This window comes from Mauremys reevesii, linkage group 9, assembly GCF_016161935.1.
Source record: "Mauremys reevesii isolate NIE-2019 linkage group 9, ASM1616193v1, whole genome shotgun sequence".
In the NCBI taxonomy this organism is placed as follows: Eukaryota; Metazoa; Chordata; order Testudines; family Geoemydidae; genus Mauremys; species Mauremys reevesii.
In genome coordinates, this window is record NC_052631.1 from 57,772,741 (window position 1) to 57,796,992 (window position 24,252).

Sequence of the window (24,252 nt, forward strand, 5' to 3'; positions counted from 1 at the left end):
ACTGAATAGAAACAGCACTCTCAGGTGGTGGAACCTTGTTGACCATGACTCAGTCCAGATGTATTTTAAAAGCCATTTTAAATACAGTTTTAAGTACATTTGATGGGGGTGAAAGGTGCCAGATTGACAGCCCTGGGGATTGAAGGCCTGTATTTATTATAGACAAGATGCAGCATATGAAGAGACAGCATATGCTTCTTCCACACTGTCCTTGTCAATGTATCCCAGAGAGGCGCCCCTAGAAGGGAAAGGTGTGTTCATTCTTTCCGGCTCATTTAGGCCCTGATCTTGCCAGATCCATGCGGGCAGATTCTTACACCCTTGCATAGTCCCAGGGAAGTCAATCAGGATGTGCACAGACAGAGCTCCTCCCTCACGGATCAAGGCCTGAGTCATTTGCCTCTGTGTTCAGATGGCCACCAAGCAGACCAGTGCTGATGGTAGCTTTTTATTGCCACTAGGAATGGGACTTGAGCCATCTGGGCACTTCACATAAGACATCAGATCACCATTAGATGGCAACAGCATTTACCTTGTCAAACCAGTCCCCTTGAGGCAGAAGGCCTCCCACATGGGATTCTGTAGGAGTGGAACAGTCTAGTTTTGCAACTCAAGGAGTAGTGATGGCAAGTTAAAGGTGCTTGTTGCATTCCATAAGGGGGGAATCCGAGTGGCCAAAATTGTGGTTGTGGCTTTTCTAAAGTCTTTTGGGAATGACCAATCAGCTTCTGCCCCTGGCACCTGAATAAAGTACTCTGGGAATTACTCTCAAAGTTCCTTGCTCAAAAAAAAAAAAGTTTAGAAGTTTAACTATTTTTTAAATGTAGAGTTTTTATAGGGGTAACTTCACAATAACATTATATCTCTCAGCATTCTTCACGTCATTCGTTAGTGGCCAAAACAAGCACAAAATGTAACTGTGTCTGTTGTATTTCTCAGCTCTGCTCTGTTGTTTCTCTGGAACCCAAGAAAGATTTCAGAGACTGGAAATGAGGTCCTTCTCTGAAGCTATAATCTGCTGGGTTTGACTGTGGGTAGCACACACAATACCGAATATGAGTTTTCTTCATCTATACACTGGGCACCAGAGCATGGTCAGCATCACACCAGCAAGGCTGATTCTTCACAACTGTGTTCAAACATGTTAAACTTCTGTAAGGTAGCCACACTGTAAGAGTTTGTTCTGATAAGAGTACTTTTGGCACCTTCAAGACTAACAAATTTATTTGAGTATAAGCTTTCGTGGTCTACAGCCCACTTCATCGGATGCATAGAATGGAACATATAGTAAGAAGAGGTTTTTTTCTCCTGCTGATAATAGCTCATCTTAATTAATTAGCCTCTTAGAGTTGGTATGGCAACTTCCATCTTTTCATGTTCTCTGTATGTATATATATCTTCTTACTATATGTTCCATTCTATGCGTCCGGTGAAGTGAGCTGTAGCCCACGAAAGCTCAAATAAATTTGTTAGTCTTGATGGTGCGACAAGTACTCCTGTTCTTTTTGCAGATACAGACTAACACGGCTGCTACTCTGAAACCTGTTCTGATGATGTAACTGGATAGCTAGCTGGGGAGGGGAGGGAGAAGGGCAGAACCAGATGCACCTGGAATTTACTTGCTCATGCAGTTTCAGTTGAGTTCTGATAAATCTCTCTTAATAAAGCTGGTTATTTTTCTAGCTGATTCCTATAGTTCATGCACGTAAAATGCTCCTGATGGAACATGCTGACCTGTCTCTGTTAACATATACTGCACAGCAGCTGGGCACAGTAATTTATAAAACAACTAAAATTATTAACCTGACTTTTCCATGCTCATGAAGACGGTTTCTCCAGAAAGTGGAAAGAGGGTGAGCGTGTCCTTAAAGACCATGTTGTGTTTGAAGGTGTTTCCAGAGAAGAAAACAGACAGGAAGTCTGTCTGGGCACCGACACTTAAGACATACCAGTACACCACTTGATGCAGGCAAAGTTTCAGATGCAGGTTGTCAAAGACGTAGCCATTAATACCTGGAAGAGGCATGGGGTGTAAGAAGTTTTATCAGTGTTTTGGTCTCACATGCCAGCTAACCTTTTATATTTTAGCTAGGTGTGACAATACAGTTAAGACTTCAGTTCATTCCCTGACAACAAGCAGGTGTTGATCACATTCCCCCTCCAGAAGGAGCCCAGATCAGGACAGTCATGACCAGCTTACAATCAAGAAAGAACCCAAGATCAGGTCATTCATTGCTAGCTAATATCAGCTAACAATGATCTACCATAACAGTGCTGAGCCAATAAGTAAGATAGGTCCTTATGTATGGATAATCCTGGTTTTTCCTTCAGTCCTCCACTTACAGCTCCCACCCTGCGATACTCACTGTGGATAACATTTGAGGCATAGAAATCAGGATCCTGGGGGTTCACAGTAGCTGCATCTGTGCAGAACCTCTGTATATTTTCTGCCAGGTACCAGCTGTGGTTTTCATCAAAGACCGAAAACAGCACAAACCTCGTCTCATCCGACATCATCTGGGAATCACAGAGGAAGGGGGTTATTCATAATCTGGGATGGCTCTGGCCTGGATGTAAACTGACACTCAGAGGTCACAGTGTACCTGCCAACGATCACCCAAGACTGGGCAGGACCTTGGTACTGCAGCCAGGCCCACCAGGTGGCAGCCTTAGCTGCTGTGCCCAGCAATGCATTTAATCCCTGCCTGACCAACAGCCTGATTGCTAAAGGCCTATAGGCCCCTGATTGGATGGACAGGAGCACTATAGAAAGGCCTCAACAGGAAGAGGAAGCTGTCTGAGCAACAGACCATTGTCTGCTGGTTGCTGCCTCTCCCAACCCTGCCTCCTTGCCTCGCCTGACCTCGCCTGCCCAACCCACTGACACAGCCCCTGGGCTTGGATCTTTTGCCTACTGACCCCCAGAGAGCTCTGACCATTGTCCTGGCTGCCTCTGATGCAGACTGACCTGCTGCTACCCCATCACCATGCACACATTTGACTCCTGCTCTGGCCTGCCCCCACCCTGCCGCTTCAGCCAGTGGGCATGACAGTGCTCTCAGACAGCTAGTGGAGTCCTGTGGCTGCACGTCCTGCATATGCATGTATTTGGCATATGGCTGCTGCTAAACTCCAACCTAGAGCCTCACGGTATGTAGGCAGCAGCTATATTAGGTGAGTTCAGAGATGGTCAGGGGTGAAAGTAACTTAAAGAACTTACCGGTACTCCGGAGTCCTTAGGAGGGGGCATGGCCTCTACTGGAAGAGGCAGGGCCTTTAAATACCCAGGTGCTTTAAATCAGAATTTAAAGGGCCCAGGGCTGGGGCTGTGGTAGCAGCAGCTGGGAGCCCTGGGCCCTTTAAATTGCCCCCAGAGCTACCAGCTGCAGATGCGGCTAGGAGCCTGGGGGGTGATTTAAAGGGCCCGGGGCTCCAGCTGTTACTACCGCAGTGGAGCCCTGGGCACTTTAAATCACCATCAGAGTGGGCCCCAGCCTCTGGCGGAGCTTTAAAGGGCCTGGGGCTCTGCTGCAGTAGCGGCAGCCGGGAGCCCCATGCCCTTTAAATCACCGCCAGAGCCCCACTGCCACTACCCCAGGGCTCCAGCAGCAGAGCTCGGGTGGTGATTTAAAGGGCCCCAGAGGATAGCAGCAGCGGGAGCCCTGAGCCCTTTAAATTGCCACCCAAGCTGCGCTGCCGGAGCCCTGGGGTAGCAGCGGCAGCCGGGGGCTCAGGTGGTGATTTAAAGGGCCTGGGGCTCCAGTAGCCACTACCGGCCCGGGCCCTTTAAATCGTCCCCGTAGCCTGCTGGAGCCCTGGGGTAGCTGCGGTGGGGCCCCGGCGGCTATTTGAAGGATCCAAGGCTGTGGCAACTGCTACTGCCCCAGCCCTTAAAATAGCCACCGGAGCCCCGCCGCTGCCGGGGCCCTGGGGTAGTGGCGGCGGGGCTCCAGTGGCAATTTAAAGGGCCAGGGGCTTGGCCACCGCTACCACCCCGAGCCCTTTAAATCATCCCCAGAGCCCTGGGGTAGCAACGACGGTGCTCCGGCAGCAAGTTAAAGGGCCCGGGGCTGTAGCGGTGGCCGAGCCCCTGGCCCTTTAAATTGCCACCAGAGCCCCGCTGCCACTACCCCAGGGCTCCGGTACCTATTTTAAGGGCTGGGGCAGTAGTGGCTGCCACAGCCTCAGATCCTTTAAATAATTGCCGGAGCCCCACCACAGCTACCCAAGGGCTCCAGCAGGCTACGGGGACGATTTAAAGGGCCAGGGGCGGTAGCAGCTACTAGAGCCCCGGACCCTTTAAATCGTCCCTGGAGCCCTGCTGCCAGAGACCTGGGGAGGCGGCGGCAGCTCTCTGGCGGCTATTTTAAGGGCTGGGGTTGTAGCAGCTGCCACAGCCCCAGATCCTTTAAATAGCCGCTGGAGCCCCGCTGCTGCTACCCCAGGGCTCCGGGGACGATTTAAAGGGCCCGGGGCGGTAGCTGCAGCAGGCGCCCCAGGCCCTTTATATTGCGTCTGAGACCCGCTGCTTCCCCAGGGCTCCGGCAGCAGGGCTCTGGCAGCAATTTCAAGGGCCCAAGGCTCCAGCTGCTGCTGGGAGTCCCAGGCCCTTTAAATTGCTGCCAGGGGAAGCCAATCCGCCCCTGCACAGCGCACAGGCTCTTGCCGGTAGGCCATACTGGGGCATACCGGCTTACTTTCACCTCTTGAGATGGTAGATTCCAGAGTGAGCTGCAGCAGCCAGGCTGAGCACGAAGCTGCTCTGTGTTCATATTACAACCAGGGTTGGGAGAAGCTCTTTGCAGAAAGCACAACTCATGCCTCAACCCAAAGAGATGCACTGGAAATGCGCCATGAAAGCTTGTTCTTGCAAGTCTCCTTGCCCAGGAGTGCACTCTGGAGGAGCAGACACGTGTTAGATGCTCATCCAAAGCAAACGTCTGAACCTTTGGGGCCAAATTCTACCTTCACTTGACACCAACACAACCCTGGCAGTAGCCAAAAGCCCAGTCACTGACCATACGTATTGGGAATTTAAGAAAACGTCAATAGATTTTGTTGTCAGAGCTCATTAATTTTAACTCCAAGTGTCTTAAGAGGACATTGAAGGGGTCAGCACTCTGTAGGATTGGGCCCTTGCTTAGGGCCACAGAGACAGGACTAGAACAAAAACAAATAGTCTGTCTCATGAACAGGGTGTGTGATACTCTGGGGAGATGGGACCAGCCCCACCTGTGCGATAAGGGATTTGCTGCTTCCCCTCCTGAAGGGGCAGGACTAAGGGGGCTAGGTGACAGTGGGCCTCATCAAAGGGCTGAAAGAGCTCAGTCTGGGATGTGCAGCCATGAGCCAGGGTTTGCAGAAAGCCGGGTCCTCCAGGGGCACCAGCCTGGGGCTGAATGCCCTGTGTTGGAGCAGGGAAGACACCAAGGTAACCCAGAAAGGGGCTGGGACCAGGACACAAATGGTGGGCTAAAAAGACACCCATTGATGGCAGAAGAACCTTTTTGTTTGTTGGGGCTTTTAGCTGGATTGTTGTTACCACGGAATGGGTCATGTTCATTGTGACACGGCTGGAGGGCCAAGCCACATCTCCAGCGTTGACCTGTGTTGGAGAGCTGAGGTGATCCACCTCAGGGAAGGAAACTGAGGTAGGGAGTGCTGGCAGTGCCATGCTTGGGCAAAAAGGAGTGCTATGGGGTGGCCATGCCTTATGACACACTCCCTTGCTCTTAATGTTGCTGCTACACTACTATGCCCCTGGTGCCATGGATATGTTAGTGACCTGTGCACTTATGAGGCTGTTTCCTCTCAGGCAGTGCAGCCTAGTGAATAGAGCACTAGACTGCGATTTAGGAGATCTGGGTTCTATTCCCAGCTCTGCCACTGGCCTGCTGGGTGACCTTGGGAAAGTGACTTCCCCTCCCCATACCTCAGTTTCCTCATCTGTGCAATGGGGATAATGATCCTGACTCCTTTGTAAAGTGCTTTGAGATCTATGGATGAAAAGAGCTAGGGATTATTATTTCAGAATCATTGAGATCCTTCAGTGGCAGGAGAGCATAGGTGTGAGTTACAATATGAATTATTTCATATAACCCAGCTGCTGTGTTTCTGTAACATCAGCTCTGATCTCAAATATAAAGGCATCCCTTAGTAATGTAAGTTACCCATCATATGGATATATGTCCAGGCACTTGACAGCAGAACCAGCTGTCCAGAGCAGGTAACCATATGTCTGCACTGAAATCAAGGGAACAGACACAGGTTTTGTCAGTTCTGATTAATATTGGTGTCATGGAAAGTAAAGACTAAATTCTGCAGCCCTTTAGCCAAGCAAACCTACCACATGAACCAATGAGAGATCTGCCTACGTAAGGGCTTTGGGATCTGTCCCTAAGGATGAAAAATTAGCAAGCAATGATGCATTATCACAATGGGAAAATTCAAATGTTGGGAAGCTGCAGTGCAGTGTCACTATGTCGCACCGCAATGGCTTTGTCCTGCAGCTCCACCAGGAAAGAAATGGGACTCCAGCACACTTTGGCCACACCTCCATCTCCGCCATGGCAGGTGGTTACTCTGAAAGGGAAGAGCTCACCTGATTCCCTCTCTGATCCATCGATTCTTTAGAGCAGATCAAGAGGGGGCCGATTAGCCCCGAGGCCGTGTCTCGGACTGGGTTGATGGAGCTGTAGTAGAAATGGGTCAGGCAGCGAGGATCTGAGCCAGCCGGCCCATCCTCAGTTGTCACTTTCCAGCTGTACTTGAATGACTGGCCAGGCTCAATAGGTATATCCTTCACATCTTTATCTGGTAACAGACAATCCCCAAGAGCAATTCATTAGGCTTGGGCATTCGGTGGAGGGGGTAATCCTACTTATAAAATGGGCTGGAGGAAGGAGGGGATTGAATGGGACAAGTAGGAATCAAGATCATACAAGCATCCTGAGAAGCAGCAGAAGGTCCAGAACAAGCATCTAGGTCCAGAAACAACAGTGCTTAGATTCCAAGATTGAGGCTTCTCTTGTGGGCACTGCTGGCCCAATCAGAGCTCCTGAAATCTCATGAGAAAGCCTGATCCCACAACACTTCCAGCTTAAGGACATGAGCCAACAAAGCATTCCTCTGCAGGAAGGGCACTGGGCCTTAAACAGGTGCTTAAAGTTCAGCACATGCTTAGGTGCTTTCCTGAATCAGGACCACATTTGCAAACCCAAGAGGCCTGTACAGTATGGAGGGAAGGTTTGAAGACTTCTCTGGAGGTGCTAGTACTTGCCTGAGCCAAACAGAGCCAGGGATGGAAGGGAAGGTTTGTACCTTAATTTTGAAACCACTTATGAATATCATGGGCTGAGTCTGATCTGAACTCAAATTTATCTGAGTTGTGTCGTGCTGAGTGGAGATTATAGGTGAAATGGCAAGGGACTAGATAGGGTGAAGAATGATGCAGAGAAGGGCAGAATGACAGACAAATACAGAATAACTGTGAGAAAAGAAGGTTGGTTAGAAGACAGGAAACACTAACATCAAATAAATACAGTGAGGATACCTGCTCAGGGCAATTGCTTTTGCCAGATATGCTTCTGAAGGGGGCTCATCCAACCCTAATGCCGAGCCCAAGTTGCTAGAAAAACTTGGATTTAATTGATCACCCTTAAATTATGGTACAATAATCAATAGGCAGAGATCCCACAAATATGGATGAGTGTTCTGCCCAATTTATAGCTGGGGAAATGGAGTCACCAAGCATGGACGTGACTTGCCCACAGTCATGCAGTGAGTGAGTCAGTGGCTGAGCCGGGAACAGAACCTAGCTGTCCTGGAGGAAAGCACTATCTTAAATTAAATAATAGCGGGGCAAAAAAAGGGGGGGTTGCAAATCTGAGCTAGTTTTATGAAACCTGAAACCACTGTTTCCTCTCCTTTTCTTGGAGGTTCCCATGCCAGCTAGAAGCAGCAGCAGAGAAGCTTGTTCATGCACACTGCAATTGTTGTCCTAGATAGTTTTAATCCTTAAGAAAGAAAGAGGAGGGAGACAGAAGCTGCATGATGCCCACCCAGGAATCAGGATGGTTCCTAAGTAACAGTGTCTCCCAAAGATTCCCACCAGGTGGCAGCCCAGCAGTGGTTGGAAGGCCAGATGGTAACCTAGCAACTGCACACAGGAAAACAAGAAGTACTACCAGGAGGATAAGGGCACGTTTACACTTACCTGCTGGGTCGACGCGGCAAGTTCGACTGCTCGGAGTTCGAACTATCGCGTCTGATCTAGACGCGATAGTTCGAACCCCGGAAGTGCTAGTTCGAACTCCGGTACTCCACCGCGGCAGGAGGAGTTGCCGGAGTCGACCTTGGAGCCGCGGAGTTCGCTTCCGCGGCGTCTGGACGGGTAAGTGAGTCGAACTAGGGTAGTTCGAATTCAGCTACGTTATTCACGTAGCTGAATTCGCGTACCCTAGTTCGACCCCCGACCTTAGTGTAGACCAGTTGAACCAGAGGGAAACCCCAAATTAAAGCAGAGCAGGAGAGCGCTTACGTGCCCAGCTCACCCACCCTCGCAGCATCAGAATGGAGGATTCCTGCCCAGGGAGTATTTCACTAATGCCACAAAGGGCCCGATTCTACCACCCTCACACTAGTTTTACACCAGTGTTACTCTGCTGACTTCCATGCAATTACTCCTGATTTACACTGGTATAAATGAGGTAAGATTCCAGTCCACTGAGCAGCACCTGACTGCAAAGCAGTCCTGTTGATTTTGGTACTGGTCACTGGGAAGGTGGCATAACTGGGTGGTTGTATTAAGTAAAATGGCAGAAGGAGGAGGATTAGTGATTATCATTGTCCCCAATCAGGTGGTCCAGCAGCTAGGGCACTAGCCGAGGGCTTGGGAGACCTGGGTTCAATTTTGCCACAGATTTCCTGTGTGACCTGGGGCAAGTTGCTCAGTGCCTCAGTTTCCCATGAGTACAATGGGGATAATAGCAGGGCCCTGCCTCACACAGCTGTGTGCGGCTAAATATATTAAAAACTGTGAAATGCTCTGAGATCTACTGCTGAAAAGAGCTAGGTATTGATTATATAATAAAAATATTGCATTATCCTACAGCAATGGCTCAAAACACTGCAGCTGACAGCCATGTCAATACCATACTACACCACTGCTAATAAAGCAGTGTTTTATGTTAAGGAATTTTGGAATAAATGCCAGTTGATCATTCAAAACACGTTTAGAACCATGAAAGTTTATTTAGTTGACTTTGCTTTAAGCTACCATTTAAAACCCATTTTATAGCTGTGTGGTTCCAGGAAGGTTTTTGGAAGGGCTGGTCAGTGTGAAATGCCCAGGGAATGAGGAGAAAGTGAAATATACAAGACATATACTAATCACTGTGCATGGGATAGGAAGGAATTTCCCCAGTGCATGTGTACAGCATCGCTCACTGGAAGGTGCATTATGGCAGTATGCACCTTCCAGTATTTCCTTCCTACAAAGCATTGCTGGCCACAGCCAGAGGAGGATACTGACTTGGATGATCTGATCTGCTAAAGAAATCCTGTGAAAAGACAAGAATGTCTGAGGCTCGGTGATTCCTCCATTACTGATGAAGAGCAGCAGAGGGATCAGTTCCTGTTGTCTGGAAGCATCATGAGGGAACATGCGACCCTCATTGCAGAACCTCTGCCGGGGCAAGGAAACCGCAAGAGGGTCCCTTTGTACAGCCTCCTTTGAATTCTGCTGTTGTGGGGTGGGATTGGCCTCTCAGTGGAAGCAGCAGGAGATCTGGACTCCAGAGCATGCAGATCTTCTCAGATCTTGGGGGCCCTAGAGAGGCCAGAGCTATCTGCATGAGGGAGGCCTCCACACTGCCTCCTGGACCCTGTGGCTGACCCTCAGTTCCCTGATCAACAGGACCTCTCCTGTCAGCCCCTGTCCCCAAATCCTCCCTCAAAGAGAAGGTTCCACAGTGCAGAGGGGTCTCTTCTCAAGAGTTAATACAGTCTCAGGGGACATCAGTACCCAAGTACTTTGAATAGTTAAAACAGCCCATTTACTGCGGGCTTCACCAGACTCTCCTGTTCTGAGGTATGTGATCTTTGCCAACAGCTCTGCTAAATTCCAGTGACCTTCCTTCCTCAGCCAATCTCACCTTCAGAAGACTTCACTGGGTGATAGGAACTTATGCTGGTGAGCCCATGAGGGTAGATGTTGTAAGGCCGACTTGCTAGATTCTTGAACACAATCTGAAATGACAACAAACAACAATAACACTTAGCCCTCTATAGCCCTCTGTCTTCAAAACTTTCCTTATGGTCATTCATCTTCAGCAGTGCCTCCATGTTGTCTGGATTGGTCTTAGGCACACTTTGCCTTGCTATTGCAGGTGGCCTCGGGCACTGGTGCACCTCAGTCCCTCCTGTTCTCTGTCTGTGGCACATAACAGTCTAGTCTCCTGTGGGCTGTGATACTTTGGTCTCATTTCAGTTGTCGGGTTTAGTGTGGGGGTGCTGGTGGCCTGTGATGGCTGAAGGTCAGACTAGATGATCCAGTGGGTTTCTTCTGGTCTTAAACTCTATGACCCTGACTTTCTTTGAGGTCCCAGTTTCAGTCAGTCCATGGAAGAACATGGAAATGGCAGAATTATTAGAGGGTAGGGAAATATTATTTAGACCCATTTTACAGATGGGAAAAGTGAGGCCCACAGTGGCTGAGACTGCTTTTTTAAAACATGGGTGCCCATAATTGGACACTGAATCCATAAGAGGCTTGAGTAAGTGGCCTGATTCACGGAGGTGCTGTGCTCCCATCTGCCTCAAATACAATCATGGGTGTGTGGTGTTTCTGAACATCTGCCCAATCAAATAAATATGGAGATACGTGCCACCCCAGTTTGAAGTCTTTGGTCTCAGTTCCTTGCTGTCAGCTACACAGCAAATCAAACAGACTAGAACTAGAATCTGCTGAATCATAACCTGTTCTCACCAGAAGCCCACTCTGCCTCTTGGTAATGATAAACAAGTCAAGCAGCCAGTTAATAAAAGAGTACAGTAAGATAGGCTGTGTGTATAAAGTAGCCTCCCCCAGGTACTGTACATCCTAAATTACCCATGCAATCAACACATAGTTGGAGAAGACTCAAGGAAGGAAGTGGATAGATCTGTCTCAGAAGAATGTGTTGGAAGGCACGTACAATGTATGGGTTAGTATGATTACTAAGCACAGCTGATTGCATTAAAGACAGGTCAAGAGCATTGAGCCAAATCCATCCCACGTGAATTTCCACTTATGTCAATGAGGCTTTTACCTCTAGATTTCAATAGCAACTGAAAGAAGGTCCTCCTCTCTGGTGGACACTAGCTACTACAAGGGACTCAGTAAAGAATTTGTGTCAGACCATAGGCATGAATAGGGGACCAGGAAGAAGAACTGTAATGAATCTTCAGAGTTTACCTTTCCCATCCCTCTTACCAGAAAGCCATCTCTCTCTTTCTCTTACCAAAAATTGGTCCCCAACTTCTCCTTTAAGGACAGGTCCCAGAATTCCTGTGTCACGTTGATCTGATACCTTGCGCTTCTTAAAGGTCCCATCCTCATATTCCACAAACATCACCTTCTTATACTTTGAACCAATTCGCTGAGGACCAGCTTCCAGAAACTGACTTGTGTAACTTCTACAGGGGAGAGAGGAAAAGGAGAAATGAGTGAGCCCAGGAGCTGTTTTTTTACTATTATCATCATCATTATTATTAATAATAATAATTATATAATAATAAATTTGTTATCGTGGTAGTGTGCACAGGCCCCAGTGTGATCAGGGCCACGTTGTACTAGGCACTGTACAGAAACAGAATGAAAAGGAAGTCCCTGCCCTGAAAAACAATGCAACAAAATACAACTTTTCCACAACCCTAAGATTGGATTCAAATGCAGGCTATCACTTCTATAAGAGAGGAAGCCTACACCAGATGCAATTGCAGGACACTGTTGACCAATATACATTGAGCTAATTAATACATATGTATGTGTGTATCTATCTATCTATCTATCACATTATCAATATGCATTATTCAGACCACATGTATTAATATGCATTAAGCACACAATATCAATATAACATTGTATTGTATATATATATTTCTAGCAGTTATATAGTTGCCTAAATTGGCCTATGTCTTTCTATAATCCTGTTCACTTACGAGAAGTATCCCATAACAGTCTGCAAAGCTGAAGTTAGCTTTGGAGTTAGAAAACAGGAAACTTGTCAAAGGCAAAATCCATGAATGTTCTTCCCTGGTACAGATACTTTCTCGGATAAGTATCTGAAGTGCTAGTAAAGAAGGTACAGAAAAATGGGGAATGGGGACAAATTGATGTTTGGGTTTTAGTGAAGTGTGAAGGGGTTTGTAACCTCTAAAATCATCCTATAAATACTACCAGCTGAAATGTGTAGCTCTGGGAGCATTCCTTCTATGTAAGGTGAATTTAACAACAATACGGCATCCCAGAAATTGGTATTGTATTGAACCATTTTTCTGGTATTGGCTTTTAGCAATAAACCTGGCTGATATTGGTTACCGGGCTCCTGAGTCTATTTCATAACAGACCCAAGTGTTTTCACTCTATTGACTACACAATTTAACAACAAGAGGTTAGTTATCGGTGTCCTGTCCTGGCAGCAACTGATTGCTGTAGCAGAGCAGTGAGCCTTGCACTTGCCCACATATGCTGGGGTCACTGCCAGCGGTGCCGAAATTACATGGCCAAGTAAATTCCTCTTACTACCCTGATCTGGAAGGACCCCCTCTATTAGCGCATTCAGTCCTCGGCTTCCCTGCAGACAAGAGGCCCAGTCAGTGCTAACTGGGATAATGAGTTTTCAGAGGTTGATACTTGTTCTTTGGGGGCTGGGCTGAGACTCTCCATGGGAAAGCAGAACCTTTGACCCTGCTTAATACCCAAGCAAGCCTGCATGAGTAGAGCGAGTGACATGACTGGTGACAACTGTCACTACCAGGCAGTGCTGAGTAAGACACTGCTATGATAGAATTATCAGATTACTGCTACCCAGAAGAAAGTGAAGCATCATTAGGGGCTAATCTTGTCTTGTATCTGGTAGATCCATCCTCTCAGGACAATACAATCACATCTATCAGCTGCAAAAATATAGGGCCAAAGGGATCCCTGGTGTATCTCCATTGAAACCAGCAGAGCGGTAGCACAGGAGAAAGTGGCCCACCATGGCACTTTCACAAGTTAAGAGGGCAAGGTGGGCTGGGTATTTCAGCACCATCTACAGAACCCTCTGTTCAGAGGACTAGTACCACACCGCTCCCTCCAGAACTCTACCTGTGCTACTGGTAAGTGGCTTGTGGAAAGTTAGTGGCTACTGGCACAGTAGATCAAACAATTCCCTTTCTCCCAGGAGCTGACTGTCATTTCCACAACCTTCACAGCCTCTGGCAAGGGACCAAATAGAGCCTCATGCTCTGGTACTGCGCGTGCTGCCTCGGGCTATATTAGATTGCTCACTCAGCCTTTATTCTGGGGTAGTCTTTTTTGCCACGCTGATGGTATTGTCTAATCTAATACACCCTCAGATAGGATTCTTAATGACAACAGTTCCCTTTAGATCAGGTTCCATGGGCAGAAAGTAAACCACGTTATGGCTTTGGTGACTTATATGGCTCAGCCTACCATTTGCCAGCAGCAAGTAATACGGCTTAAATATAAGGGCCAAACTCAGCTCTCACTCCCCTGAGGTTGTGCAGGTATACCTGAGAGAAGAACTTAGCCCACTCTCGTCTTGTCCTGAGCCTAACTCCTCAATGTAATGAGGAAGAAGTAAGCTGCTAATGGAAAGGGTCTGGTTGAGGCTTCATGGTGATTTGAGGAAAAGAAAGAAAACTCAGAGGGGGGAAAATGGAACAGCTGGCCAAGCCTGTACTCACCCCATGCCCTGGCCATGCTAACATGCTCTCACCTGTCCAGATAAGTGGGCATTATTGGGGCATAGTCCCAATCCACCTCCTCAGCTGCAATGTAATGAGTCCAGGTCATAGGCTCCTGCTTGGCGAAAGCACGTGCGCCAATTGAGGGGGAAGAGTCACTCTCATCAAACATAATCACAGTGTTGTCCAGATCATAGTTGTCATCATAATAGTCTTCATATGGTGCATCTGTGGCCAGCCTCATCTTCTTCTTGGGCTCTTCCAGGCAGACTTGCACACTGATGTATGCTTCCATGCCAGCTGAATTCAAATGGGCCAGGCAGAAAGATCAATGTCTGTCTGTCTGTCTCACTCACTCACAGCTCTGGATATTGTTTCACTAGTATCCCCAGTTTACCTGCCTCTACATCAGATGGACATACAGCTATCTAGCCATATTGTATCTGGCTTGGTAAGTAGTTGAGGTGGAGAGACAGATGAGGAGAGTGATTAGGAGAGGAATTAGATAGGTTAGTAGAGGAGGGCAGGGATTTATATGTATGTAGCCATAGATGACTTAAGACAAATGTACAGACAACAGACTCCAATGCAGCCAGATGGGAGCGGCATTACAGCCACTACCTCTGCAAAGACAGAATTAATTATACCAATGATCATTTAAGGAGCTCTATAACACAAACTCTACATTGAGTCCTGGGTTAGCTTCCAATTAATTGCTGCAGCCTTCTGGAGAAATTTGTGTTGTTCTTTTTGCTTCTTGAAATAACACAGGAAAAAACAAATCTGGGAAAGATTCTGGACCAAATTCAGAGATGATGCTAAATAATTCCAAGTGGGCTCAGTAATTCTCCTCTCTCTTACACCTGTATTATACTGGTATAATACCACTGGCATTCATGGACTTACTCCTGATTTATCCAGTGTAAGGGAGAGTTGACTGCTTTAATTTACAGCCTGTTAGACTTTCTAAGATGTGCTTATTTCCTGACTCACACATCCACTCATCAATTTGTAACCAATGGCAGAAGTTTTGAGTTTCCCCCAGGCCTAAAGGAGTCCAAGATGGCAAATATCACAAGTTTAATGGCTGGAAGAGAGGACAGTAGCAAGAAAACAGGAGGCAGGGGTAAGAAGGTGCAGAGGCGCTGACTTCCTGAGTTCCCAGGGGGTGCTCAACCCTGCTCCTGCTCCACTCCAGGCCCAGTCCCCACTCCACCTCTTCCCCCAAGCCTCACCCCCACCCCGCCTCTTTCCACTCTGTTCCGCCCACTCTTCCTGCCCCTGCTCATTCCCCTCCCCACCAGCGCCTCCTGCATGCCGCTGAACAGCTGATCCTCAGTGGGCAGGAGGCACTGGGTGGGGGGAGGGAGAAGAGCTGATCGGTGGAGCTGCCGGTGGGTGCTGAGCACCCTTCTTTTTTCTGTCGGTGCTCCAGCCCCAAAGCCCCCATGGAGTTGGCGCCTATGAAAAGGTGTAAGTTAAATAGCCCCACTCCCACTTTCAGCTCCTCAGTGTGCCAATTACACCAACCTTAGACCCCCTTGCAGATCAATAGAAGGGGTGTGAGTGGGTCTAGGCAAGTCTAACTGAGCATGAGGGAGCTGTGAGTCGTGTCACCTCACACATCTCTGATTCCAGCCCATCCTCTCTCTCCTGACCCCTCTGAGCCTGATGGCTGGTGGATATTACCTTGCTGGTGGGCCGGGATTTGACAAAACATTAGGAACCTGCCGCTGGTGGTGGGCATGGTCTGAGCTGTGAGGAAGGTGGCTGGTGAGATTTCTAAGGTTGCATGCCGGTGGCTCCTCACCAAGAATGTGTGGCCCTCAAAGAAAATAGAGTGCACTTCCGGGGCGGTACCCAGCCCAATGACATGCCAATAGACTGGTCTTTTCTGGCACAACTGGAGATCTGCCAGGAAGGGAGGGGAAATGCACCAATGAGAGAACAGCTCATAGAATCACACAGCTATAGCCTCCAATCCACCCAGAGACACCAATGGGCCAACCCCTGACAGGTGCTAAGCTCTGGGAACCTGTCATGCCAGGATCTCTGACTTCTGTTGGGAACTGCAGATGCTCAGCACCTCTGAGCATCTGGGCCAGGGGAGTAAGGACTGAGCAAAAAAAGAGGGACTGATCCTGAAGTGAATGGGAGTTTTGCCATTGACTTTAATGGGAGATGAGGTCAGGCCCAGATTAGGGACTTCAAGTTCTGGCCCGTAGATATTAGGGATGGAAAGGACTCTCCATCTGGAAACACTTGCTGTTCCTCTTCACTTCTCCCCCTGCTTTTTCCTCAGGCAGACTTTTGGGGTACTATTCTTGACTCTGCATCAGTAAAGACACCTGGGCACTTTGCCGCTGACTATCATGGGAGTGTGACAGGGCCCTTCAAGATGGAATCCAGATGTGCTGTCTACTCCATCCCTGGTCAGTGCTGGATTGTCCCCTGCTATATTTACTCAATGGTCCCTCTACTCTAGTGTTAGAGATCCCCAGCGCTGAGCCTGCCACCCATTCATTAGTATAGTACGGAAAGGCTAAAAGCAGGGCCCAGTGTGCTACACTCTGTGCACATATCTAGTAAGAGACAGTCCCTGCCCTGGAGAGCTCCCAGGCTAAATAAACAAGACAGACAAAGGTGGGAGAAAGGGATCCCTAGGGAGGCTAATCCACAGTCTAGTAGATCTCAATCTCAGGAATTTTTTCTTGGCTTCCAGTCTAAATATCATAGAATCATAGAATCATAGAATATCAGGGTTGGAAGGGACCTCAGGAGATCATCTAGTCCAACCCCCTGCTCAAGCAGGACCAATCCCCAATTAGATCAGGTGTCCCTATAACCCTACTGTGCCACTCTAAGCAATCTCCCTCCTGCACTGCTCCTAGACCCCTCTTCTCCCTCATCCACCTTTCTCTTCCCCCACTCCTCAGCATCCAGTACCGGGCAGAGAGCCGTTGATATAGCCGTTGATAGCATGCAGCTGAGCCAAGGGCCGAGGAGTTCCTGTGTGGTTGGGCTCTGGGTACCAGCTCTTCCCTGGGGAGAGAGACAAAGAAGTTCAGCTGGGAGAGTTTTTAGCCAAATGCAATTCATGGTGTGTGATCTGCTGAGCTTTAGCGTCTGGAGCCTTGCAATCCTGGAGTGGGCAGCAGTGCGCTCTTGGGTGAGAGCCCCTCACGCTGCGACTCGGTCCCCTGACTGTTCATTCTCCTGAACTGGGGGTGCCAGGTCATGCTGCCAGGCCTTTCCAGGCCACAATCAGGCTGCTGGTCAAACTTTTTTTTTTTTTATTCTGATTGATTTATCCTATTTGGGTGGATGTCCTGGGCCCAGCATGTTTCTGTGAAGGACAGGGCTCCTTCAGAGCTCTGCCTTTGGTATATTTGGAGTGACTGCAGCACAGCACCTATGCACTGTTGTTCTGGGTGCCAATCAATGAGGCCTCGATGCAGCAAAGCAACTCAAGGACATGCATGACTTGCAGCATGTTTGGTCAGCGGGACAAGTTAAAGTTAAGCATGTACCCATGTACTTTGCTGGGTCAGGGCCTTAGCACTTGGGATATTGTGATGATGTATGCATTCCAATTCCCTGAGATAGCTAGCTAGTTAGATTACATAAAGGGAGTGTATGGGAGGGAGGGCTGTATGGTGATAGATAGATAGAGTTGTCAAGGCTGATTCCCCACTCTGGTACTTCGAGTGCAGAAGGGCCCACAAGGACTCTAAAAATTAATACTGGCCACTCCAGGCTGGTATTAAACTCCCAAGGTTACAGCTTTTTTCTGACCTTGGATTGGTAAACCACCCAAGTGAAAAATTTCTCTGAGAAACCAGGAAGGCGCACTTGCAAATTCCTTCCTGTGGGGTACCCTTGAGCTCTTTCACACCCTCCTTTGGGGACGAACTGAGAAAGAAATACAAAGAAAATCAGTTGTTGCCACCAGCTAATAAAAAAAAAAAATGTGCAAAAACCTTTTAAGACCCAGAACTCCAAACCTGTTTTTAAAAAACGTAAATTTTATTAAAAAAGAAAGAAAGAAAATACATCTGAAAACTCAGGCTACTGCTAGATTTAAAAAGAGCAAATACAAGAATTAAGCATTAAAAATAGCTCCCTTGAGGTCCAGCTTAAAGGTTACAAGCAAAACAAAAGCACCTGGGGTTAGCACAGAGGAATCCACAAGCCATAAAAAATAAAAGGGATAAACCTAATCGCGCCTTTCTAGACATTTCCTAATCTACTTACATATCTGGGGTTTTAGATGAGTAGTTTCTAGGTATGATACTCATGATTTTTCATACCTGGCCCAAAGCTTCTTACAGCATCGTTGCTCCCTGTCTTCTTCTCCCCAAGAACAACAACAGACAGACAAAAGGGGAGTCTTGTTTCAATTTTAAAAAGTTCTAGCCTTCCCATTGGCCTTTTTGGCCAGGTCCCCACTCACTTCCTTTTACCTATGCATTGCAGTGAGACTTTTAATCCTTTACAGGTAAAGCAAGTAGAGAACAGCTACTGAGAGGGATTTTATAGCTAACTGGTTGGCTGGGCCATAAAAGAGAGTTACCCCCCCCCCTTCATTTATCACAAGGGTGTGTGGCGATAGATAGATAGATAGATAGATAGATAGATAGATAGATAGATAGATAGATAGATAGATAGATAGATAGATAGATAGATAGAGGGGGTTTATTGGGATAGAGAGAGACACAGAGAGAGAGAGGTGGGGGTATCTGTGGTAGTAAGGGACTGATCCTGAGAGGTGCTCAGTTCCCATTGTAAAGTGCCAAGTACTCTCTATTCCCATTGAAGTCAATAGGAGTTGAGGTTGCTCAGCACTAGTAATTCTCATCACAATCTAGATTTCCTCTATGGGTTTGACTGCCCTGTGGTCTGAAGGCTGTTTTTTCCATATGCTAGTGGGAATGCAGGGGCCGGCAAAAATTCTTTGCACCTGGACATCAAGTGAGTTAGAGTCATGAGGGTCCTGCTCTGAGAATAAAACCAGTGGCCCAGTACACTGAACCTTGTGGCCAGGTGGAGGTTATCTTCCAGAGCTGTGATGCAGGAGACCAGATTTCAAATCCCAGTCCTGGTGTCTCACCCCTCTGGCTGGCAGAGTGGGGAATCTAGACTACAGTCAGAGTTAGGACTATAGCATAGGGATACAGACCCATGCTAGCTTTGGTCTAGCTAGCTCAGGTAACAATAGCAGTGAATCCACAACTGCCAGGGTAGCAGCTTGGGCTGTCCAACCTCACTAAGGACCCTTGGTATGTGCTTGAGCAGCAAGCCTGCGCTGCTGTGGATTCATTGCTTATTAGATCAAAGCTAGTTCTGGTTTATCCCATGTGCTGCAGTTACACCTCCGACTGCAGTGTCGACACACCCACTGTGTTCAGACTCAGCTCAGGAGGTAGCTCTGCAGCCAATCAAAAAAAGAGACTTTGTTCTCCAGGCCCACACATCCAGCACCTTCTGCCAGACTAAAAGCAAATAAATACATCAAAGAAGGAAACACCCAGACAGTGAACTCCAGCTACTCTAAGGTGTGTTCGGCTGGCTTTGTTTGTAATATTCCAGATGTGGCACAAACCCTCCCAACCAGCAGAATCTGACTACCCTAAAACCAGGATACAGAATCTGGCCACCCTCATACCATGTACTTACCTTCATCAATCACTGAGAAGAGCAGCACGAATTCTTGCAACATGCTCTGGATTCCGTCTTTGGTCAGGGCTCCTACGAGCAAGAGGAGAGAGAGAGGTGATGCTACTGTTAAAGAAACAGCAAGGGCAGTGTTGTATCTCAGTCTTCTCCTGGAGACCTTTTGTTCAACCTCTTGGAAGTAGCAAAGCCATTGCCTGGGCTTGCGTGGGTTTATGCTGTCATTGCTGATCTGGGAGGGGCAGGGGCGGCTCTACAGTTTTGGCCGCCCCAAGCAGTCATGCGCGGGAGGCGCCCCGGAGCCACGGGCATGACTGCAGAGGGTCCGCTGGTCCCGCGTGGCCCGGCTGGACCCCCTGCGGCTGCGGACGGTTCGCGGATCCCGCGGCTCCGCTTGAGCTGCCGCAGTCATGCCTGCGGGAGGTCCAGCCGAGCCGCGGGACGAGCGCTCCCTCCACAGTCATGCCTGCGGCAGGTCCGGTCGTCCCGGGGCTCCGGTGGACCTCCCGCAGGCATGACTGCGGCAGGTCCGCCGGCGCAGCCTGCCGCCCCCTAGATTTGGCCACCCTAGGCACCAGCTTGTTTTGCTGGTGCCTAGAGCCGCCCCTGGGGAGGGGTACTCAGAAGGAAGCCTAATTCTTGCCTGCCACTGCTCATGGTCTTTGTCCTGTACATGGAGTGATAAGGAAGTCCCCTTACCTGAAGAGCCCATGCTGTGGCCTGGTGAGCCTAAGAAGAAAGGCTGCTAGGGGAAAAGCAAAGGCTGCCACAAAAGCTCCCTGGACTAGATACTGAAGGGATAGTTCAATATGTCCTGTTCTGACTCTCTCTTGTGCCATACAGGATTTTATTTAATCACCTGAATAGCCCATCTTATCTAGGTCTGTGCTATGTTGGCATCACTTTTTGCTCCTATGCACTTCAGGTACTATTGGGAACCAAGTTTTAGTCAATCTCCATTCTGGCAAAAGGATCATGCATAGAATAGGCAAGAATATCCTAAATTTGGCTTGGTGCTACACATCCTACATCATCTGTGTGTAATCTTTAAATCCATGCTGGCATGGCCCCATCTGTATTTGGTCTTACAAAATCAACTTATCTGTGTGAAAAAGCACCTGAATAACCATGGCATAGGTGAAAGCATTTAAAAAGGTGGACAAACATTCACACCCTGATACCATTGCCTCAGTAACTGCTTTGGAATCTCTGGGAAATACAAGAAATTCTTTGAGGGAAACAGACGACCAAGTTATTTCCAGCATGGCACTCGAAAGGGTGTTAATTTTCTGGACTGGGAATGGATGAAGGCACCCTTTGGAAAATGTGTCAACCAGAAAATCTGTCAGTCCACAACAGATGCTGTTCCTCCCAGGGGTCCTGCCTTTGCTTCATACTCAGCTTAAGGAAGATTCCAGTTTTCTTTTCGGTCATGACCAAATACTAAACAGTTGATTGGATTAAACGACCCATTTACTTTTCCAATTCCCCATGCCTCTCACCTGGCCTGCAGACAAGCAGGGCTCCGATCAAGCCAGAGTTGATGTCCTTCACGCTGTCAGTGTAAGAGAAGTAGGAGGAGGTCAGACATGACGAGTCAAACTCTGTTGGTCCTTGGTCTTCTAGGATTTCCCAGACATATGTGTGAGTCTTACCAGGACCCACCTCGTCATCTTCTTTCTCAGCCTGGCTGGTCTCATCCTTATACCCTGCCCCTAAAACCCAAAGAATAACCCATTTGTCACTGCTGACCTCATATCCGCTGCACCAATGACCTGTCATCACACAACTGCCCTTTGTTTTATTATTATCATTCTTAAAAACAGTCTGGGCAGCCCCTACCTCATCTCATTCTCTGTGCCTCTCTCCAGATTCAGCTGGTTACCATCTGATACCTCTGTCTGACAGCTAGTTTTAGTGCTGTCAATGACAGGTTTCAGAGTAGCAGCCATCTTAGTCTGGAGCCGCAAAAAGAACGGGAGTACTCGTGGCACCTTTGAGACTAACAAATTTATCTGAGCATAAGCTTTCATGGGCTACAGCCCACTTCATTGGATGTATAGAATGGAACATATAGTGAGGAGATATATATACATACAGAGAACATGAAAAGGTGGGAGTTGCCCAACCAACTCTAAGAGGCTAATTAATTAAGATGAACTGTTGTCAGCAAAAAAACTTTTGTAGTGATAATCAAGATAGCCCATTTAAGACAGTTTGACAAGAAGCTGTGAGGATACTTAACATGGGGAAATAGATTCAATGCAGGGGGGAGGGATAGCTCAGTGGTTTGAGCATTGGCCTGTTAAACCCAGGGCTGTGAGTTCAATCCTTGAGGAGGCCACTTAGGGATCTGGGGCAAAAATTGGTCCTGCTAGTGAAGGCAGGGGGCTGGACTCAATGACCTTTCAAGGTCCCTTCCAGTTCTAGGAGATTGGTATACCTCCAATTAAGTATCCTCACAGCTTCTTGTCAAACTGTCTTAAATGGGCTATCTTGATTATCACTACAAAAGTTTTTTTGCTGACAACAGTTCATCTTAATTAATTAGCCTCTTAGAGTTGGTTGGGCAACGCCCACCTTTTCATGTTCTCTGTATGTATATATATCTCCTCACTATATGTTCCATTCTATACATCCAATGAAGTGGGTTTTAGCCCACGAAAGCTTATGCTCAAATAAATTTGTTAGTCTCTAAGGTGCCACAAGTACTCCTGTTGCAGAAGATCAATGTTAAATAGCCAAGTAATGGGTTAGTTCATTATCTGAATACTTGTTTAGTTTAAACCAGCTTGTTACTGGATGGACAGTTTCTGTTTGACTTTTGCTGATTTCAAACTGGTGCACTAGAAATCCTGTAATAATTTCCCCTAACCTATCCATCTATCTACCCAACCCACCTGCCTATGGCCCTAATCAGTGGTCTCTGAACACCCACCGGGAGTTAAAAATATGACAATGCTCTCTCTCTTTCCCTCTTCCCTGCCACCAGGAATCTCGCTGAGTGGTAAGGTGGGGTTTTGTTGTTGTTTGTTTTTAATGCATCCATGAGAATGAGGTTTATGATGGGAAAACTGGGGCAAAAAGGTTGCTTTTCCATTTAGCTCTGAATGCAGCACGATATTCTTCAGCTCCCTACTCCCATATCTCTGCCCTCCTGCAAACAAGCACTGTGTGAGCTTTTGCAGAGCCAGAGATAAGAGGGCAGACTTACCCTCTGATGCTTTCCAGTATGTCACACCCACAGCATGGAGGCTGAAAGGGCGGGAAGCCAGATTCTTAAAGGTAACAACCACCGTGTCATAGACTTCAGCTCGGATGGTGGGGCCCAGGAGACCTGAAAGAACGAGAACACTGCAGGGCAACTGCTGCACATACAACTCGCTGAGCTAAAAACAGAGACACAAGGGGTGTAGATCATATCCTGGAGAGGGACAATAGAGGCCCAGGAGTGTGTGGCGCTTGATAACTGGAGAAATAGTCAGAGGTATGGGGGTGGGGGACATCACACTGGGAGGCCTATGAACATAGGATTGGAGAAGAGACCACTTGAATCATCAAGTCCAGTCCCTACTATCACAGGCGACCCATCATAATCTTATCATGGAGGCATCATGGAGTCATCGGAGCTCCCCAGGCAGAATTAAAGAGGATACTCTGGGAAGCAGAGAGAGAGAGCCCCCCTCCTGCAGCCTCCAGTTCTGTATGGTGTTCGGATGGATATTCTGTGTAGTGTGTGGGTGCTGGGTGGGATGGTGGCCTGTGCAGGAGGTCAGATTAGATGATCTGGTGGTCCCTTCTGGCCTTGGACTCTATGATGCTACTACAGCGGCGTAACGTGCTGTTGAAGCAAAGCCAGTCTCGTGAGTCTATAAGTGAACATGTCACGAGCAGAATGTGAGTTACTCTGCAGGTTCCAGGCCAAACTGTCCCAACAGGCAGGGGTCAGTTAGGATGATGTGGTATAAATCTTCCCTAGTTACTAAGGCGATGTGAGGGGGAGGACACTGGCAGGAAGCCATGTGCAGCCTGCCAGAGCCAGAACATGTGTCACAGCATCCTGAGGTGTTTATGGAGACTGAAGAAATAAAAAGCAAATTGAGGGTGATCCTTGTGGCTCTGAGAGGGTACTGAAGGGGTTGTGCTCTTAAAAAGCATATAAAGCTCAGACGCAGGGTAAAATTTTCAAAAGCACCTGACTTAGGAGCCTAAGTCCCATAGACTTTCAATCAGACTTAGGGTCTGACTCCACTGCAATTGGATGTGTGATTGCAGCATGTGTAGACATACCCAGGCTAGCTGTAATCTAGCCACCTTGGCTGCCAACAGCAGTGATGTTGCAGCAGTACCGGCTAGTTGCCTGATACACATCCAGGGTTGCAGGATGGCTTTTACAGCCCACACAGCTGTGGCTTCACTGCTATTGGTGTTTGAACTAGCTAGACCAAATCTAGCTTGGCTATGCCTACCCGTGCTGCAGTCGCACCTCTGATTGCAGTGTGCACAGACCCTTAGGCTTTGGCTACACTTGCATTTCAAAGCGCTGCCGCGGCAGCGCTTTGAAGCGCTAAGTGTAGTCAAAGCGCCAGCGCTGGGAGAAAACTCTCCCAGCGCTGTCCGTACTCC

General features: G+C 48.0%; 1 protein-coding gene across 7 annotated transcripts in view; it reads right to left on the reverse strand.

The window, feature by feature from the left end:
- Positions 1 to 24,252, reverse strand: part of F8 (coagulation factor VIII) — a 106,034-nt gene that overhangs the window by 56,114 nt on the left and 25,668 nt on the right. For 3 of the 7 annotated variants that reach the window (XM_039487471.1, XM_039487469.1, XM_039487470.1), the window contains 11 exons: positions 22,841 to 22,963; positions 21,129 to 21,341; positions 19,630 to 19,701; positions 16,900 to 16,995; positions 15,643 to 15,864; positions 13,986 to 14,253; positions 11,502 to 11,676; positions 10,155 to 10,248; positions 6,602 to 6,813; positions 2,367 to 2,517; positions 1,804 to 2,013 (listed from right to left, as the gene is read on the reverse strand). In XM_039487471.1, coding sequence (XP_039343405.1) covers positions 1,804 to 2,013; positions 2,367 to 2,517; positions 6,602 to 6,813; positions 10,155 to 10,248; positions 11,502 to 11,676; positions 13,986 to 14,253; positions 15,643 to 15,864; positions 16,900 to 16,995; positions 19,630 to 19,701; positions 21,129 to 21,341; positions 22,841 to 22,963 — 1,836 coding nt within the window. Of the gene's footprint in view, positions 1 to 1,803; positions 2,014 to 2,366; positions 2,518 to 6,601; positions 6,814 to 7,552; positions 8,002 to 8,060; positions 8,103 to 10,154; positions 10,249 to 11,501; positions 11,677 to 12,201; positions 12,254 to 13,985; positions 14,254 to 15,642; positions 15,865 to 16,899; positions 16,996 to 19,629; positions 19,702 to 21,128; positions 21,342 to 22,840; positions 22,964 to 24,252 lie in introns of those variants that run through there. The other 4 variants (XM_039487473.1, XM_039487472.1, XM_039487474.1 and 1 more) reach the window with 4 other exon arrangements.